The 20130-nt window shown below is 41.9% G+C and overlaps 1 protein-coding gene across 1 annotated transcript in view; it reads right to left on the bottom strand.

The window, feature by feature from the left end:
• Nucleotides 1-5626: 5626 nt before the first annotated feature.
• Nucleotides 5627-20130, bottom strand: part of LOC115476995 (myosin-7B-like) — a 111980-nt gene continuing 97476 nt past the window's right edge. The window contains exons 39-43 of the mRNA XM_030213628.1: nt 19436-19606; nt 15887-15991; nt 14253-14348; nt 12289-12423; nt 5627-5761 (exon numbers count right to left, since the gene is read on the bottom strand). Coding sequence (XP_030069488.1) covers nt 5750-5761; nt 12289-12423; nt 14253-14348; nt 15887-15991; nt 19436-19606 — 519 coding nt within the window. The 3' untranslated portion in view covers nt 5627-5749. The remainder of the gene's footprint in view (nt 5762-12288; nt 12424-14252; nt 14349-15886; nt 15992-19435; nt 19607-20130) is intronic.

Here is a 20130-nt window from a genome sequence, read left to right as displayed (position 1 = left end):
GATAGCGGGGATGGGACGACTTCCCTATGAAGAAAGACTAAGGAGGCTAGGGCTATACAGCTTGGAGAAGAGACGGCTGAGGGGAGACATGATAGAGGTATATAAAATAATGAGTGGAGTGGAACAGGTGGATGTGAAGCGTCTGTTCACGCTTTCCAAAAATACTAGGACTAGGGGGCATGCGATGAAACTACAGTGTAGTAAATTTAAAACAAATCGGAGAAAATTTTTCTTCACCCAACGTGTAATTAAACTCTGGAATTCGTTGCCGGAGAAAGTGGTGAAGGCGGTTAGCTTAGCAGAGTTTAAAAAGGGGTTGGACGGTTTCCTAAAGGACAAGTCCATAAACCGCTACTAAACGGACTTGGAAAAATCCAAAATTCCAGGAATAACATGTATAGAATGTTTGTACGTTTGGGAAGCTTGCCAGGTGCCCTTGGCCTGGATTGGCCACTGTCATGGACAGGATGCTGGGCTCGATGGACCCTTGGTCTTTTCCTAGTATGGCATTACTTATGTACTTATGTAAATGAAAGATTTTGTTTCCTAGTGGAGACAATGGGGTCCATATTGTAATTTTATTGTATGAATTTTTAAATGGCTGAACTCTGCGAAGGAGGTACGCCTTGTAGCGCTATAGAAATGCTAAATAGTAGTAGTAGTAATTAGAGATTTGTGTAAGGACTAGATGAATGGAGGAGAGGTAAGGAAAGAGAAGAGAGACGGATGAGGGAGGCAGAGTAGGTGCAGCAGTGTGGGGGAGAAGGCAGGAGGGAATGGGTAAAAGAAAAAAAGAGAAGGGAATGATAGGGATGAGTGGAGTGATAGAAAGATGAGGGTCAGAGAGAAAAGATGGCAGTAGAAAGTGAGATGAGAAAGATAAGAGAGCAAAGGTATGAGGAGTCAGAAGCAGTTGCACTGGAGGTGGGAGGGAATATGTACAGAGTATGTATGGTTACTCACGAAAGGGATGGCAGCATAGGAGGCAACTGTTCAAAAGTATTGGGGGTGCTAAGCCCAGTGGAACTAACCCTTCCTTGGACACACAATTTTCTCCATGTTGGGGGTGCTCAAGCACCCACAGAGTCGGCTCCTATGGATGGCAGTTCCTGGAGGGTGGCTGTATGTCGCTGGCATCGCTGCAGTGATATATGTATATGTGTGTCTATCTCAGTGTCAGAAGTGGAAAACGTGGTGGTGGTATTTTTATGGAAGTCAGATGTGCTGTTGAAGCTACCAAGTCCCTGCTCTTTTTTTTTTTTTCAAATTTTGGGGGAGGGGTGCACATCCTCTTGCTTATCTGCTTTCCCTTTTTTTTTGTGCACACACTCTTCCCCTATGTTGTGCTCTTGCTCAGTTTAGGGTAGGAAGAGGTTGAGGCATGGTGTGAATGACTGGAGAGAAGATGAGAAACAGTAAAAAGGGATAGTGCCATGGAAGGGTATGAGAAAGGAGATAGAGGAGGGCACAAATTAGACTGAAAAGATGATGAAAGATGACCAGTGGGAGGCTGGGTAGAGGGTTGGTGCTATAAGAATGGCCTGGAGGCAAGAGGCACATGAGAGAATGAAACCAGAGATGAAGTGGGGTGGTGAAGTCAGAGGGTGAGTACAGAGGATGGAAATATGGGACTAGGTAAGGAATAGATAAAAGCTAGAGAATATATAGGACACATGGGAATACTGGAGTGAGAAAACTGGTGGGTAGATTAATATTGAAAAGAAAGATAGGACAAATAGATGAGAAATAGGTGGAATGAAGGATAAAATCAGATAGGATATAGAGGCAGAGAAGAAAACATTTTTTTTTTAAAAGATTATCTTCAACATTTGTTTCCCATTTTGATAGAGACCGGATTTTGAAGTTGTTCTTCAAATTTCGGAAAGAAAAGTTTTTGAATGTTCAAGTACGGATATATCCGGATGTGACCAAGGTAACGCAGAGGAGGCGACAGGCTTTTCTTAAGCTGCGCCCTACTGTGTTTCAGTTGGGGGGCCTTTTTTGGCTCAATTATCCCTGTAAATGTGTGGTGAAGATGGAGGCTGTTAAGTATGTGTTTTTTTGAACCTATGCAGTTGAAAGCGTTCCTGGACTCCAGGGGGGGCGAGGGTGCTCCTTCACTATCACCTGGAGCAGAGATGAGATCTACACCTTAGTTAAAGTAGTCTTTCACATCTCCCTTTAGAGCCGTTTCTGTCTCCTTTTTTGGAAAGGGGGGTATTTCTTAATTTTTCCCAGAATTGTGGTTTGGTCGGTTCTGTTGTGGACTAATGTAGGAGGCGGGATTGTAAATTGAGGGTTATTTCTTGTATAAAGTGTACTTATTGTTCTCCTTAGTTGTACAAGAGGTTCTTGATGTATACATGGAATGTATAATAAAAATATTGAAATATAAGATTATCTTCAGATGTGGAGAAGAAAGGACAGATAGGAGAGAGAAAAAATGGAAAGGCAATTCTGGAAAAGAACTTAGGAGCACTAACCCTCTACCCAGCCTCCCACTGGTCCTCTTTCATCATCTTTTCAGTCTAATTTGTAGCCTCCTCTCATCTCCTTTGGAGACCCTTCCATGGCACCATCCCTTTTTACGGTTTCTCATCTCTCCAGTCATTCACACCATGCCTGAACCTCTTCATACCCTAAATTGAGCAAGAGAACAACATAGGGGAAGAGTGTGCACAAAAAAGGGGGGGGGGGAAGCAGATAAGAGAATAAGTGTACTCCTCCCCCAAAATTTGAAAAAAAAAAAAAAACAACAGGGACTTGGTGGCTTCAACAAGAATACAAGAAAAGTGAAAATGAGAAACTGGGACCAGCCCAACTGACAACTAAGGTAAAAAGCAAAGTTCAAATTGAGATGTATCAGCTTTGGTATATTGAAATGTATGAAAATGAAGGCAGAGAAAGACCACCTGGCCCATCCATGCCATCCACTATCCCTGTCCCAAGCTTTCTTAAAATTGAGATACAGTCTTTGCCTACACCACCTCCATCGGGAAGCTGTTCCATTTATTCACCACCTTTTCCATAAAGAAGCATTTCCTCAAGTTACTCCTGACTGTCCTCTTTCACTTGCACCTCACTTCTCTTTTTGCATTTTGCAAAACAGGGAAAATATACTTCTTTTTCTCCAGTACTGGTCATAGAGTCTAGCTTTTTGGGGTTTCTGGTTTTTTTTTCTTTATGCAGGTTTCTGTTTTATTCTATATCAGGTGAGAATCTGTCCTTGTTCTATGTTTGTGACCGAGGTGAAGGATTCTGCTATCATGTAGTTCCTTCAAAGACATCGGTTATAGTCCCATTTGTTCTGCTTCCTCAATAGGACAAGTATGGGTATTTTAGGACCTGGCGTCATATTTGTATTGTCATTTCATAGCTGGGTTTTTGCACTTTGAGTCATAGGATTTGGTGCTGTTTTGGTATGATGCTCTCTATATAAGTTCCGCCTGTCTTTTTCACAGGGTTGTGTGTTATTCTTAAAGGGGGCAATTTTTCATCTGGATACCTCCATTTAGGTACCTTGAGAAGGTGCAGAAAGGACTGTTCTTTCAATATACCTCAGTGTCCAGTGATAGAATTACTAGCATAATCCGGTCTCGGCTGGCCTAACATTTAAGCCTTTTCTATAGACCTGGTGTAAATGTGGTAGGATGTGTTCAATTTACAGCATTTCTGTGCCTAACTGAGAGTCCTGCCCATATTCCACCTCTGTGCATGCCCCCCCCCCTTTGCAAATAAGCACTATGTAGCTTAAGTGGGTATTTGCAGAATACTGCTTAGATGCCCTACCAGCACTTTTCTGGATAAGTGTAAGTTCTAGTTTTTTACATGATGCCCAGAAAAAAACGGGACCCTCTGCATAGTTTCAAAATACTTTGCAATTGTTTAAACATTTAGTCTGACCTATGAAAATACATCAGTATAATGGGGGGAGGGGGTTTCTTAGTTAATTCATCATTTGTGTTGAAAGTGTCTTCCTTCAACCTTGATACATTTACAAAGTTTTTTTATGCCACTGAGCTGTTGATTTAATGAATTCTGCGGTTTCATTAATTAAGAGCTCATCTGTTTTGCGAGATTGGTGTGCTGGAGCTTCATTCTGATAAACAAAGCACTCAGAAATGTCAGCTCTGTGCCTGGTGTAACTGGATGCATAAGTGTCATTTACAGAATAGTGAGTTATGTGCATCCCTGCCTCATTTACACGACTACAGTCTTGTCAGCTCGATGACTGATGTAACTATAGAATAGTGTGAGTTATGCATTTATACAACTGCAGTCACAGCTCTGTGTGTGGTGTAACTGGATGCGTAAGTGTAATTTACAGAATAGTGAGTTATGCACATCGGTGCCTCATTTACACAACTGTAATTAAGACCCACACTGCGGCTGGTGTAACTGCAGATGCTTAAATGTAAGGCATGCCAGACACCAGTTTAAGCCAGTATCTATAATGGAATTTGGGCTCCCAGAATCCATTGTAGACTAATCTTTCATCACATGTCTTTCGGGTACCTAAATGGAGGTGCCCAGTTATGGAATTGCCCCTGGGGTAAATATTCAGCCGGCGGTGAGCTTTTTAGCCGCTGCTGGCTTTATGCCTCAATATTCATTGCTGGACCATGTCCAGACACTGGCATTGCATATCAAGGTGTGTGTGGACGGCTGATGCTAAAGGAATAAAGCAAATATTCAGCCTTAACCAGATAGGTGAAAGCAGACAAAGACAGGACTGTATTTTATGCGGTCCAGTTTTCTTCTCCGGTTATGTGCTAAACATTGGCATTTGACATCATATGTGCCGACTCTACCCTGGACCACCCACAACACCGGACACAAAGGGAGCAGATTTGCTGAAAGGGGAAGAGTGTTATAGGCAGCTTTGCTTTTTTTTTTTTTTCAACTAAAAGGGAAATGATTACTTAGGATCCCCTATAGTTGAGGCCTGACATAGCCTGAATGCAGGCAAAACCTGATCACGTTGGGTACCTTTTACTAATAGGATTATTTTATGCTATCTGTGGATCTGCTTCATTGCAGGTCACTGCCTCTTTGAGTTTCTGCCACCCAAAATGTAGCCAGTTTCTCAGTTTAGGTGGTTAGAGGGAATATTCAGAGTCACCATCCGCAAAGGCAACTTAATCAGTAGGAGCCTCTCCTGCCTGCTTAAATGGCTTTCAATATTGATCCCTAAATGTGTAAGTGAAAGGTATAAATGCTAATGCATATATAGCAGGTATAACTTTAAAAGATATGAATGTTCTGGGTACAATGTTTTAGTCTTGCCTTCATTAGATAATCAGAACATTTCTACATGCAATAGCTCAACCTGTCACTGTGATCTAATCAGCAGAAAAAGAGCAGATCAGATATAAAAGCAGTCAAAAAACGTTTCTGCCAGTTTGGATTTTGTGGGTCGGTTGCCTTCCTGTTTTCTGGGACTATTGATCTAATGCCACCTGGTGAAGCTTAATTTCATGGAAATTTTCACAGTGAAACCACAGGTATGTTGAATGATAGGAGGCAGTATGAGCTAACAGACACCCAAGATATTCAAACAGATGTGAGAAAGTCACAGGCTTCCCATTCATATTATTATGAAACAGAAACAGACAGGAGACAGGGATTCGGCTGTTGCTTTTATTCACACAGTGCAGCTACGGTTACAGCTGTTGCAGCTGTTACTGGTACTGCTACAGAAAATTAAACCATGGTTGAACAGGAGCAGAGGGAAGGAAGCATGGTTTCTTCACTCTTCATGCTGTTGGAGAAAAACAGAAGATAATTGGGAGCTTATGTACATGTATTTCTCTCTCAAAACTACAATCTCATTGTACTGCTGTCTTTGATAGTGCTTATAACAGAATTATAGCCTGTCAACCTAGGGGTAAAATCCTAGCCTTGGTGGGTTACAGAATAACATGAAAACAGCCAATTAAAAACAAATGCTTATCTGTTTATGGTTATCAAGTCTTTGCATACTGACTTTACTACACAAAGGTCAAAGCAGTTTAAAAATAGAGGGAAGGAGGTCACGTGGTACCATGGTGGAGAGCAGTCGCTGAAAAGCGGAGCTCCCACACTTCCTCGAATACTCATCAGCAAAATCGGCACCCGAAACCAGTTAAACACAGAGAATACCTCGTGCAATACAATAGAGAAAAGAGAGCACGAGACAAGAACTTTGACTCGACAATTCGCTAAGGAATGGCCACAAGAATTCAAAAGAAAGAAAAGGAAAAGGGTAAGGCCCTAGATTCCAATATGGCGGACTCCTCGGTGTGCTCCGCGTGGACCGCTGAGATTACTGCAGAGGTTACGGCGGCAGTGGAAGCAGCTTTAGATAAAAAACTGCAGGCTCTATACGATCGAGCGGAGGCTGCCCATGAACGACTAGATGGATTTAATCTAGATCTTGACCACATGCAGCAGCGAATCAGCGACATCGAAGATCGCATGCAGGAGCCCGAGGAGCAACGAGCGGAACTTCAAAAAAAGGTGCAAGACCTAGAACACAAGTTAGACGACTTGGAAAATCGAGCAAGAAGGAACAATTTAAGACTTGTTGGGCTTCCGGAAAATTTAAAAGACGCAGAACTGGTGGGATTTCTGGAACGCTGGCTCACGGAGACACTAAGATTAAATAACTTACAAGATCCACTGCGAATTGAGCGGGCGCACAGGCTGGGGCCTCGCCGACAATCAAATGACAAACCCAGAGTGGTAATTATGAAGCTATTACAATATGGCCACAAACAGGCGATCCTGAGAGCGATTCGAGCAGGTCAGCCACTGCAGTATGAAGGGAAAAAAATTTTGTGCTTTCAGGACTACTCAATCAGCGTGGCGACGGCGAGGCGGGCTTATGCTCCAATATGTGCGGAGTTATATGAACGCAAAATTAAGTTTTTTTTGATATATCCGGCCAAACTGCGGATTCTTTATGATGGCGAGGAACATACCTATGAGACAGTGGAGAAAGCCAGAGATTATCTGAAAACGCTACCAACTAAAGCAACAAAATGAAATAGCACATAGCAGCTAACCACATGACTGGAAAACGCGAATAACAAGACTGTGTAGCAGTAAAGAGACCTCATAAAAATGAAAAGCGGAACGAGTTATAAAGCTCAGCGATAAAACACAGATGGAACTCCAGAAAGATGAGAATAACAATGGATTAACAATAACCTGCTGAAGATAAGGATATTGGACAGAAGGAATATTTGAGTCCTGAAATTTGCGAGATGGCGACTTGTGACTTTAGACTAAAGTTGGTCTAATAGAAGGTCCTGGCTTGCTAATAACTCAACAGTTTTGTCTTGTATAACCTGACTGATGTGCAAGGTAAATCGCAATAAGAGTGGTAATATAACTGAGTACATAGTCATAACCAGGGAATGCAATCAAATCAGTAAGGGAGGGGGTGGGGTACCTATACGTGACCGGTTCTATAAGAACTACATGGGGGAACTGGGATTAGGACAGGGGAAGAGGGGACAATTGGGGGAGGAGGGAGGGGGGAGGGATTTGGATCAGGAACAGGGACAGAGGGGAAAGCTGATAGATCAACGTAAGGGAATTCAATGTAAAGACATGGACAGGTACACGGGGACTGGAGGGAGCCACCTAATAGTGGGGGGCGGGGGCAAGCTGGGATGCTCTCGCTTTCCAGAACAATTGTGCTCAATGAGAGTTAACATAATGAGCTTTTGTGGAAACAACTGTGGTTAAGATAATATCATGGAATGTGGGGGGAATTTCATCACCCATTAAAAGATCAAAGATATTGCAAACGCTGAATAGACATAAGGCCCAGATAGTCATGTTGCAAGAAACGCACTTGAATGCAGATGAACATAAAAAACTGTGCCGCTGGTGGGTGGGAGACCTGGTTGATAGCCCAACTTCAAACAAAAAAGCAGGGGTAGCCATTTTATTTAGGAAAGGAATACAGTATGTGAAGCACAGAAAGATTCAAGACTTCCAGGGCAGATATATTATTCAACATATTACATTAAACAATAAGCCATTGTTACTGGTTAATATATACGCTCCGAACCAGTATAACAAAAATTTTTTCCAGACACTCCTAAAACATGTACAAAGCTTTGACCAGATGCCGATAATAATTGGAGGAGATTTTAACCAAGTATTTGATCCCTTGGTGGATAGCACTGGCCCCTCCCGGATAAGACCAGTGAATTTTTCCAGGGGAGTACCGTGGGTATGTTCGGAGTTGGAGCTGCTGGACTCCTGGCGCCTGCTACATCCAGGGGATCGTGACTATACCCATTTATCAAGAGCCCATGGTACTCAGTCACGGATAGATTACCTGCTAATATCACAACGCATGGCGACCCAGCTGGAGAAGGCAGAGATCGGTCCTACTCTGGTGTCTGATCATGCAATGATATCGGTAATCCTGAAATGGGAAGCTGAACCAAAGGGCCCATATTATTGGAGGTTCCCAAGAAATTTATATTATGATTCTCAATTCCATATATTTCTGAAAGATAAATGGAGGGAGTATGGGGAATTTAATAGAGAAAGCTATGAATTAGACCCAGTTCTCTTTTGGGAGGCAGCCAAAACCGTACTGAGAGGACATATAATATCATACTCCTCCCATAAAAAGAAAATGAGAGAAGCCGAGCTGAGGCGGTTAGAGAAAAGGGTGCGAACGCTTCGACAACTATATGGTAGAACGCAATCCCATTCCCATAAGAAACTACTGCTGCTGACACAGGTAGAACTCAATCAACTGATTCACTCTCATACACAAAAGTCTTTGATATATTATAAATACCAGTTATACCAACATGCTAACAAACAAGGGAAACTCTTAGCGAGATTGGTCTGTCAGGTGGGGGGGCGGAGATGGGTAACACAAATTCAGGATGAGAAAGGTGCTAGATTCCATACTAATGAAGATATTAATAGAGTGTTTGAGGAATTTTACACCCGCTTGTATTCTCAACCAGAAGACGAGGGATTGGAGGCGACTTCATATTTAGGGGGACAGATACTTCCACAACTCAAAAGCCACCAACAAGACATCTTAAATGCAGCCATAATGGAGGAGGAAGTCCAGTGGTGTATAAGGGACAGTCCACTCTATAAATCACCAGGAGTGGATGGTTTCACATCAGAAGTATACAAAATTCTGATTGAAGAGATTGGAGCTTGTGTAACTAAGGTCTTTAACAATTATGTAGAAAGAGGAGAACTCCCTAACTCGCTGAAAACAGCGCAAATCATCGTGTTATTGAAGCCGGGCAGAGACCCAACTCAAACAGAATCTTATCGACCTATTTCTTTAATAGCTTATGAAGCCAAACTGTTTGCTAAAATTTTGTCAAATAGACTAGCTAGATTTCTGCCCCACCTGGTATTGGATCCACAGGTGGGGTTTGTGCGAGACCGATCAGTAGCAAAAAATCTGAGAAAAATTTTATTAGCATTGGAACACATAACACTGAGCAAAGATCCGTCTATACTGATCAGTTTTGATGCACACAAAGCATTCGATCGAGTACGATGGGACTTTATGTTTGGAGTACTGGAAGCATATGGGATCAATGGGTTTTTTGGGAGGGCCATTGGAACGTTATATAAAGGCCCTATGGCGGAGGTGATGACAAATGGATTGACATCTAGACGATTTGAGGTAGCTAGAGGCACTAGACAGGGGTGCCCTTTATCTCCACTTCTGTTCGTATTGGTGATAGACCCTCTAATTCGGGATATTTTGAAATCACCAGAGATACAAGGGGTACATATAGGACACGAACATTTTAAGATATCTGCTTTTGCGGATGATTTACTGGTCATCCTAACACAACCTGAAATATCCTTACCAGTGATCTTAGAGACTTTACAAGAATTTGGGGACTTTTCAGGGTTTGGTCTTAATCTGGACAAATCTGAGATTCAATTGATAAATATGACAGAAACAGAGTGGTCTAGATTAGCATGTCCACTAAAACGTGCAAATAACTCGTTTGAATACTTAGGGATACAATTGCCGGGGGAGCCTTCCAGATTATACCAGAGGAATATAGCTAAATTGTTTGAGTATACAAAGCGTTTATTAGATAGATGGACTAAATTACCGCTATCCCTACTAGGCCGCATATCTTTATTTAATATGATACTCTTCCCGAAGTGGCTGTATTGCTTTCAGGTTTTACCACTCTTTCTTTTAAAAAAAGATTGGAGGAAATTGATGAGCATGCTCTCAAAGTTCTTTTGGAATCATAAACGACCACAAATAAATTGGCAAAATATGTTAGACTCTTGGGAAAAAGGAGGAGTGGGGGTACTGAATTTATTACGCTACAACAGAGCATGTTTGATGAGACATGTGGGGGATTGGCTCAGGGAGACGTCTTACCACACACCGCGGGCAGTGGAGGAGAGGTGGGTTAGCCCTCTGCAATTGCAGTATGTGCTGCAGGCCAAACAGTCCTCACTACCAAAACACATAAAGAACAGTCTGTTGGTTAGACCACTTAGATTGATATGGAGAGAATTGAGCCGCCAATGGGCGTTTGATGCACATCAAAGTGGATTACTACCTATAGTGGGGAATGGAGACTTCCTTCCAGGAATGGATAATTTTAGATTTAAAATTTGGAAGAAAAAAGGGCTTAAAATTATTCAAGACCTGGTAGACTCTGCAGGTAGGCTGAGAGGAGTGGAGTCATTGGGGATAGGTGAAGTCTCGTGGACGGATGTCTTTGCACATCAACAGATATCTCACTATATAATAGGGATTCCCACGCAATTTCTCATAGCAGATGTGCCCAATAAAATAGAACAATTGTATGAGATGCCTACTGAGGAGGCGGTCTCAATATCACTCCTTCACAAAAGACTGATACAACACAAAAAACATCAAACTATGAGCCAGCTTCTACTGAAATGGTCAGCAGATTTTGGAAGGGAGGTGACATTGCATATGCTGTTGAGTTGTTTACGACAAATCCCTAAACGAATAAACAGTGCAGAATTAAGAGAATGTCAAGGAAGGGTGATTTTCAGGGCTTATACATCTAAATCACGGCTTTTCAAAATGGGAGGAGTAGGAGAATCAACTTGTGGGAGATGTGGAAATGTGCCCTGTACATATTACCATGCTCTGTGGGAGTGCCCGGAAGTCCAGCAGTTCTGGACTAAAATATTTAATTTTTTAGGGTATTTGGAACACAAAAGAATTTCGCTGAAACCGGAACAAGCCCTATTAGGGATGGACGAAGGGTCTGGGGCTGGTGCTGTCCACCATAATTTGTTGGTCTACAAGGCCTGCTTAGTGGGGAAAAAATGCATACTGGTCAACTGGGTTACGCAGGAGCCTCTGACATACTGGCAATGGCGTAATAGATTTCATGCTTTACTGTTGATGGAAGTTCGAGCTGTCGCCTTGCGATTTAAAAGACAAAAAGAATTATATCTTATTTGGAGAAACTATATACAGGTCCTTGCACCCCACGCCCGTAGTAACATTATTAACAGATTGGGGGACCCTCGCATTCCTACCTGACAAATCCTGTAACATAACAAATAAAAAGGTGGTCCAACATCCCTAGGACTCAGGAACTGATGCTTCAAAAAGGGGGGGGGGGAGGGGGGGAGGGAATTTGTAGGGAGGGGGGAGGGAAGAACTTCATTAATTTGATCGGGATAATAAACGAAGAGGGGAGGAGGGCATACTATCCATGATGAGATTCGACATCTAATGTTCTGTAAAGTGTTAAAGACGAGATAGAATGTTATAATGTGATGGGTGTTAAGGATGTTGTTTTTGATAATTTTATTATTAGATTACATACAAAAGTTTGAAAAAAGTGATGACGATGTTGGTCTAAATCAAACAAAAAAACTTGTTCATATTACTGACAATGTTGGATTTATATGTTGGAAATGTCATCAATAAAAATTGTTTCTACACTAAAAATAGAGGGAAAATGAATGCCAAACCTATATTGAAAAGAGAACTCACAGACACACATAAAAAGGAAACAATCTAAAACAACAGCATTTGAACAAAATAAACCACAAACATCAGAATCTGATGGTGTTGGGTTTTATCTGGAGTATTACGATCTGACATTTGGTCTGTTTGAACGTGAACTGGAACTGATCTTATTCCATCTGTCTAACTTGGAGATCAGCCTGCATTAATGAGGTTTAGAAGTCACCTCGGTATGATCTAGAGCTCGCTCTCCACTACTCATGTCTAGATCTTGCCCCAGAATCAGCATGATCTTGCATGTTTAGTCTCACCTTAACTACAGCCTCTCTGGTGCGAGAACGGAGCTTGTTCACTTGCGTTTCAGCGATGTCAGCACGCTCCTCAGCATCATCTAGTTCATGCTGAACCTTGCGGTACTTCACCAGGTTGGAGTTGGCTTGTGTTTCCTGCGGAGAGCAATGAGAAAGAGAACATAAATTTTCTCAGTACCACCCCCCCCCCCCCCCCAGATATTCAAAACTATTTAAATGGCAAGGGACAGCTCCAGGCCAGTTAAATAGTATTTATGTTTATTAAAAATACTTGATATACTGCAATTTCCAACAAGATGATCACAGTAGTTCATAATCATACAAATTAACAAATAAAACAAGAAAATTAAGACCATTAATTAAAAGCAAAGTTAAGAAAAGAATAAGAGACAAGCACATTAAAATTACAAGTCATGTGTTACAGGAGCTTATTCAGTCCACAACTGACAAGCTTCTAATGGCAAACCAAAAGCAATCATGCCTGGAGTTGCTAACAGATTGGCTCAATAACCATCAGTTCTTAATCCAGAACAAAAAACAGTGGCCTGTTGGGTCACACATCTCCTCCTAATCATTCCCCAGTTCTGTTTGGTCACTCAGTCCAAACAGTCCCTTCCTTTAGTTATTTAGGAGTCATATTGGATTCCCAACTCATTTTCACTCAGCAAATTTCTAATGTGGTGAAATCTGGTTTTTACACTGTCCGTCAAATATGTTTGATTAGAAATTATTTGTACTACGATGCTTTGAGTACCTTGTGTGACATGCCTTTGTCCACTCTCGTTATGATTATTGCAACATCATCTGTGCGGATATTACTAAGACTAATCTTAAATGTTTGCAGATGCTTCAAAACACTGCAGCCAGTTTGATTTGTAGGGGCAAAGCATAGGGACATGTGACACTCCTTTTGAAGCAGTTACACTGGTTGCCAGTAGAATACAAGGTTATGTTTCAAATCTTAGGTTTTGCATATAAGGCTCTTCATACTGGTAACTCCCCAGCTAAGTAGCATTGCTAACTATTCCATATTTGTCCTCACGTCTCTTGCGCTCTTTAAATGACCATAGATTGGTCCTCCCAGGTCCAAAGTACTCTAGATAGGAAAACCAGAAACTCAGCTTTCTTTTCTCTTTTCCCTTTGCTTGTAGTCTGCTCCTTCACTGATACAATCTAGGTCAGCTCTTAAGACATCTTTTTAGAATAGCATTTGGAGACAATTTAGAGAACTAATCTGTTTCTGTTCAATGCAGATGGCAGATGATTGCAGAGAGGGATATGGGTGGAAGGCAACAACTGTGCGATTGTATATTTGTGTTCCGAGTAAATGTGTACTTTACTGCCTATGTTAAATCTTTTTTTTTTATTGAAAATGTGATCAATGTTCAAGTAAACAATACAATGTTTGATTTTTAACTTTAACACAATTCCAGTTCCTAACTTATCCCCTTCCCAACTGTATCCCCAAACCCCCCTTAGCATTTTATTTTATGTCAATAATATTAGTAACAAACACTAAGAAACACAGCCAACAGAAAGACTACACAATTTGTGAGGAGTACAAATTTGCGGGAGACAACAAAACTAATCAGAATTTGCAGTGCCCAGCTTTCCTGTGTCGTTAAACCCAAGAGTGCTGGTATAACTGTGTACTTTACTGTCTAATAATGGAGTTCTTTTCTGTTTCCAGAATATAATTTTATTGTTAATCAACTTAGATTTGCATGCAAATTAAGTGGTATATAAAATTTTAAACAAATGATAAACAATTGATGCACAGCTGGAGCCTGGTGAGGTACTGTTTAGGTTGCAAAATCCACTGTAAGTGGAGCTGGGTAGTTCAACCTCTATGAATTACTCATATACTGGCCTAGCCCATGCAGCCTCATCAAAGTGGTATGTATATACATGCACTAGCCTGACTTAATCCATACACTCTTATCCTAATGGTGCTTAGTACTTACCGCCTCCTCAGACTGACGTTTGTAACTCTTCACCTTCATCTGGAGTTTGTCGATCAGGTCCTGCATACGAGCCAGGTTTTTCCTGTCTTCCTCATTCTAGAGAATGAAGTCTGCAGTTACTTACTGTACACTATACTAATGGTTTTTAACCTTTTTATTTTCTGGCACTTTCAAGTTTGCTTGATCCTTGTGACCCACCAAACCAAATTTTGCAGTCCTTACCTTAACCCCCTCCCCCCACACACCTTTTTCCCCACTGGCAAGAGACCTGCACTTTTAGCTTTTACCCATGTGTACTTCATTCTGCTGTCTTCAATTTGATGTCTGAACATGAAGGGCCAGTGGGTCATCCAAGATTACAAAGCTCCACGTGTTCAGATGTAGTAATGAAGCCAGAAGATGCAGATAGAAAGCACTGCTCTCCTTCTGCTAGTGAGAAGCAATGAGATTGCCAATTTTCTAGGATATATATATTGATGAGTGGTGGATAGTCCTTTGTGGAGAACTGTACTAGTCTTCTCCTAGTGAAGGAAGATTTACGGTGTGTTCTCCAGGCCCTGGTATAGTCAAGGCTGGATTACTGCAATGCAATGTTTTCCAGACTTAAACGTTTGTTGCTTCAGTTGTGCAAATGATGCAGAATGCAGCAGGGTGTCTGGTTACAGGGTATCATTACCACGAGCTGCTTATTTCTAGCTGGTTGAAATATAAGGGATTAATTTATAGGTTCCAAATTCTTCATGAGCTAGTGACAGTCTGCCTAAAGAATATGGTGCAAATGTCTGTCCCTGTTTGAGCACCTCATTCAGCTGTTTAATGATTAGTAGCAAGCCCTTCTTGTTCTGAGGTTAGTTTATCAGACACATGAGCTTGAGCTTTTCTCAGTCACAGGTCCAGTAACATGGAGCAAACTTATCCAAGAGTTAATGGTAGAAGATGAATTTTTTCTTTTCAGAAATAATTGAAGACATTATTGTCCCATGAAGCCTATGGTTTATGACGGGTCTACACTGGGAATTAGAAGGGTGCTGACTCATATTTTAAAGTGATGATATACATTTCTTTGTATGATGTTTTTCTCAGTTTTCCTTATTTGGTTTTTATTGTTGATGGCTATATTCTTAAACCAAAACAGGAAACAAACACCCCATGTCAGAGGTCATACACCAAAGCACAAGTAGGGGTGGACCAAGGAAATCCACTAGAAATGAAACCGGAGATGAAAAATCCAAAATCTTTAATAAACAGTAAAAAAAAAACATACAAAAAAGTAATGAAAAAAATCTAAAGGTTCATCATGAATTGTCTATATACAATCAACAATGATCGTATAAATGCCCACCACAGGATATTGCAATTACATCCAGGTACCCGACAGATCTATGTTTTGGCGTGAACGCCTGCCTCAGGGGCAGCAGAATCTAATCAGTACAAGTGAATGAGTGCATATTGAGACCTTAATGGTGGGAATGATATACAAGTGATTGGAATCACTTATGTAGATATTCTGGCATAAAAGTCCCATATATGAAGAATGCAAACAAAAAGTCACCATATAAAAATGCAGGTGACTTTTTGTTTTTGTTCTTCATATTTGGACCTGGGTTCTGAGTAGAATTGTTTTCCTTTAATACCTGATATGTGAGCTCCTTTATCCTTCTCTCATATTTCCGAACTCCTTTCAGAGTCTCTGCATTTTTCTTCTGTTCCACCTCCAGTTCTCCTTCTAGCTCTCGCACCTACAGTCATCAAGAAATGAAGTTGGTTAATGAAGATGTCCAGTAAGAGAGCTATTTTCATCCTTGCTATTTAGCTTCCAGACCCACAGATGCCTGGTATCCACAGTCCTCCAAACAGATTTTGAAAGGGAAACTCTCCATGGTCAGACCTTTGCATATTGTATTTTGTACAGGTATAAAAGAATGAGGGAGCAGGCCTGGATTTCCAAACGATACCCTACATGTAGTTCAGATGACCCACCTTGGCCTGCCAGACCCTCTCTCCCTGTTCCTAGCATTGGGGAAAATGTGTGGCAACAGGCATAACCTATCCCTGTAGAGAGCATGGGGCAATTTTCAAAGCAGGTTTTCAGTAGGTTTACCCTTGGAAACCCCTTTGAAATTTACACCATATATATACAGGTCATAACATCATGCCATTTATTTTTGTATTGAAAAGTGCCACTAAAACACACGAGTGTCTTTATTTCAAATATATATCACTTCTCCAAATCAGTATTATTCAAGATGGTTTACAAATTAATGTATTGTGTGTGTGTGTGGTAATGTGGATGAATTTTCAAGCCCAGGGTCTATACACAAGCAACCAAAGTAAGTTCAAGCACAAAAGGAAGCCTATCTTCCTTCTCAGGCTATCAATTCAGGTTTACCATAAAGACTATTCAGTGTGTAGCAGAATGCCAAATGTAACTTCCTGTGTAGTTGAAGGAATATTCTGGATCCCCTGTTCCATAAAAATATGATGATCAAACCAGGGACGTAGCCACGGGGTGGGCCTGGATGGGTCCAGACCCAGCCACTTTCCCTCCAGGCCTGCCCCAACATCCTCGTACCAAGGCGTCGCAGTCCCCACCTGCCCACCAGCTCCGTCGAGGAACAGACCGACCCTCTTCTGCCACCCGGAACCCAACCTTAAAAGAAGAATCGGTGAAGCGCCTCGCATCTGCTGCTCTCTCTGCCCTGCTCTGCGCTGCTGCAGCTATAAAGCGATTTGCTCGTCGGCCCTTCCTTCACTGTGTCATGCCTTCTGATGTAACTTCCTATTTCCGCGAGGGCGGGTCTGGCCCTCCATCGATGGAGCTGGTAGGCAGGTGGGGACTGGGTCAGGGAGGGGGGCTCAGATGGGGTCTTCATTGTACTCAAGTGTAAATTGCAGGTTTTGCTTTGAATGCATTCACAAATTGTTTCCCCCCTACCCTCCTCCTACCTCCCTCCTTTTCCTCCCTCTGTTACCTGTCCGCTGATATTCTTTGGTGTGATTACCTGATTATTTCTTGTAATTTGTATTTCCTACCCCTGTTATTAAAATTTAATAAAAAATTTCTAAAAAAAAAAAAAAAGAAACACTACTCACACCTAGTGCCCACCCATATTAGTTCTGGGCCCACCCAAAATGTCAGGTTTGGCGACACCACTGATATCAAACCTGAACAATAGGAGGTCTGTTATAAGAAATGACCCAATAGTATCTGAGCTTGAGTTTCTGGAGGGAATGTAAAACCCAGGTCTTTGACCCCCCCCCCCCCACTCCCTCCCAGATAGGGTTACCATATGTCCGGATTTACCCAGACATGTCCTCTTTTTGAGGGCATGTCTGGGCAACCGGGCGGGTTTTGCCAATCTGTCCGTTTGCCCAGATTTCTGGACAAACGGGCAGGCTGGTGACCGGATGACCCGCCCGCCAGCCTGCCCGTTTGTCCTGAAATCCGGACAAACGGGCAGATTGCTAGCCTCCCCTCCCCTTACTTACTAGTGCTCTGGTGGTCTAGTAACCTCTTCTGCCTTCAGGGCAGGAAAGAGCCCGTTCTTTCCTGCTCGGAGCGCTGCCCTGCATGCATCCTTTCTGTTGGTGATCCTTGGCGCTGATTCAAAATGGCCACCGAGAGTTGAAGTGACCTTGTGAGACTTCAACTCTCAGCGGCCATTTTGAATCGGCGCTGAGACCACCAACAGGAAGGATGCATGCAGGGCAGCCCTCTGGGCAGGAAAGAGGGGGCTCTTTTCTGCCACAAAGAGGTCACTAGACCACCAGGGCAGTAGTAAGGTAAGGGGAGGGGGGTGATGGGGAGGGGGGGCAATGGGGTATGTGACAGGGGGGAGGGGAAATTGTGACGGGGCGGAGTGAGGGTGTGAAAGGGGCAGGGTGGGTGTGTGATGGGGCGGGGCATGGGTCCTCCTTTTTGGGGGACAAGATATGGTAACCCTACTCCCAGAGAATGTTCAATGAGGAGAAGTAGATGAGGAACACACACTCAAGGGCCCACTAGAGACTTAGTTTCCTGTCCTAAAAATTAGGAAAGGTCAGCCTGACTTCATGTGCCCTAAGGAAAAAGGTCTAGTCACAGGGAGACTGGATCCTGAACCTCAGTCAGAAAGTAAGTTTTTCCAACTGCTACAGATAAGAACAGTTGATTGGAAAGGGATCAAGAAGAGGAGACAGTGCTGTGTGGGAGAAGATGGAAATGATAGTATAGAAATTAGGTGGCAGCAGATAAAGAGCACAGCAGCTTAAGTATGCATGTAAATTGTATTAAAACTTTGTACTAAATGGAAAGCATAAACGTCTGATTGTACTAGTTGGTAATCTTTAAAGGGAAAGTATGTTGTATCTTTCCTTTAAACTCGCTGTAAGTTATGCACGTACTCACTGCACAAATAAGGCAGCTTGTCACAAAATTATTCTCTTAGAGGGGAAGTTAACAATGTGGGCTACCGTTAAGACCTGTTATTTTACTTTTAACCCCAGATATTAGTAGTTAGGTGAGGTCTCACTGCATAAAATGGGACCCTGTGCTAAAATAGCATGAATTAGTGGTAGAATAACATATCTGCCTATGTGTGGTTAGTTTGATGGCAAATTGCCAACCGTGTTTAAGCATGAAAGACTATTACCTGGACAGAGTGGCAGGTGTGGCTCTGGCCATCTCGTTGGGCGACTGAATGGACTGTGCAAGTCTTTATCTGACATCATCTACCGTGTATCTTAACAGTAGCCCACACTGATAACTTCCCCCCTAATGTGTAATGTAAAATTGTTATACCAATAAAGTTAGCTGAATTTGAGCTGAGTGAAAAAGAATGGAAAGGAGGGCAGAAAAAGTTGAGAGACATAACAGAGAAGTAGAGACTTCAAGATGACAGCAGAGAATATTGTGTGTGAGAGGATGGGAAGGGCAGCAGAAGAATTGATTTCTTCAATGTATTTTTTAAATAAAATGTCTAAAAAGCTGCAGGAGCTGGTAGCAGAATATAGAAAGGACAGAAGAAATATTTTTAGGAGGAGGAGAAGGAGGGGTGGATAGTAGAGAATCCATGAGGCAGAGAATGGAGAAGACAGCAGAGGAGACTGAGAGGGTTGTAGAGGTAGGTAGGTGGCTAATGATGAAAAGGACAAGGTTCTCTATGCTAGGGGATGGGGAAGATTGCTGAGGGAGTTGTACACACCTTGGATTCCAGTTTCTGAATCTGCTTTTTGCCTCCTTTGAGAGCAATCTGCTCAGCCTCATCCAGACGCATCTGTAGATCCTTGATAGTTTGTTCCATGTTTTTCTTCATCCTCTCCAGGTGAGCGCTAGTGTCCTGCTCTTTCTTCAGCTCTTCTGCCATCATTGCTGCCTGCAAACACAAGAGGTAGGTAATGCAACATCATTCCAGCAGTACTCAATTGTAGGGAGAACTGTTCTGTTAACTAGTAAAGGAATCTGCAAGGGAAGAAATGATACTAGACCAGAGAAAATGAACCAGTTTAAAAAAAGCATTGAAAACTCTTATTTCTTCAGGCTTTTGGTTCCTCTGATGTATAAATTATTTTAATACCATGTACATTTTAATCTGCTGTATGTTTGACTTGTAGAGTTTTTTTGTATAGTTTGTTGTGTAAAGAAATAATTTTTATTGTTTTGTTTTGTTTATATTTTGTATATGATTTGTTCCCTGCTTAGACTTTTAAAAATATAGCAGGTTATAAATAAAGTTTTATTATTATTATTAGACCTGAATTTACAAATGAGAGAGTGATTCTGATGACATCATGGGTGATCATCTGGGATCCAGTGATCACCAGATGGTATGGTGGAAAAGAGATGATTGAGAGGAGAGATGATAGAGGTCTATAAAATTGTGATTAGGTGGAACAAATA

This window comes from Microcaecilia unicolor, chromosome 8 (assembly GCF_901765095.1).
Source record: "Microcaecilia unicolor chromosome 8, aMicUni1.1, whole genome shotgun sequence".
Taxonomy (NCBI): Eukaryota; Metazoa; Chordata; class Amphibia; order Gymnophiona; family Siphonopidae; genus Microcaecilia; species Microcaecilia unicolor.
The sequence above is the reverse complement of the archived record's forward strand: the minus strand, read 5'-3'. Positions and strand labels throughout refer to the sequence as shown.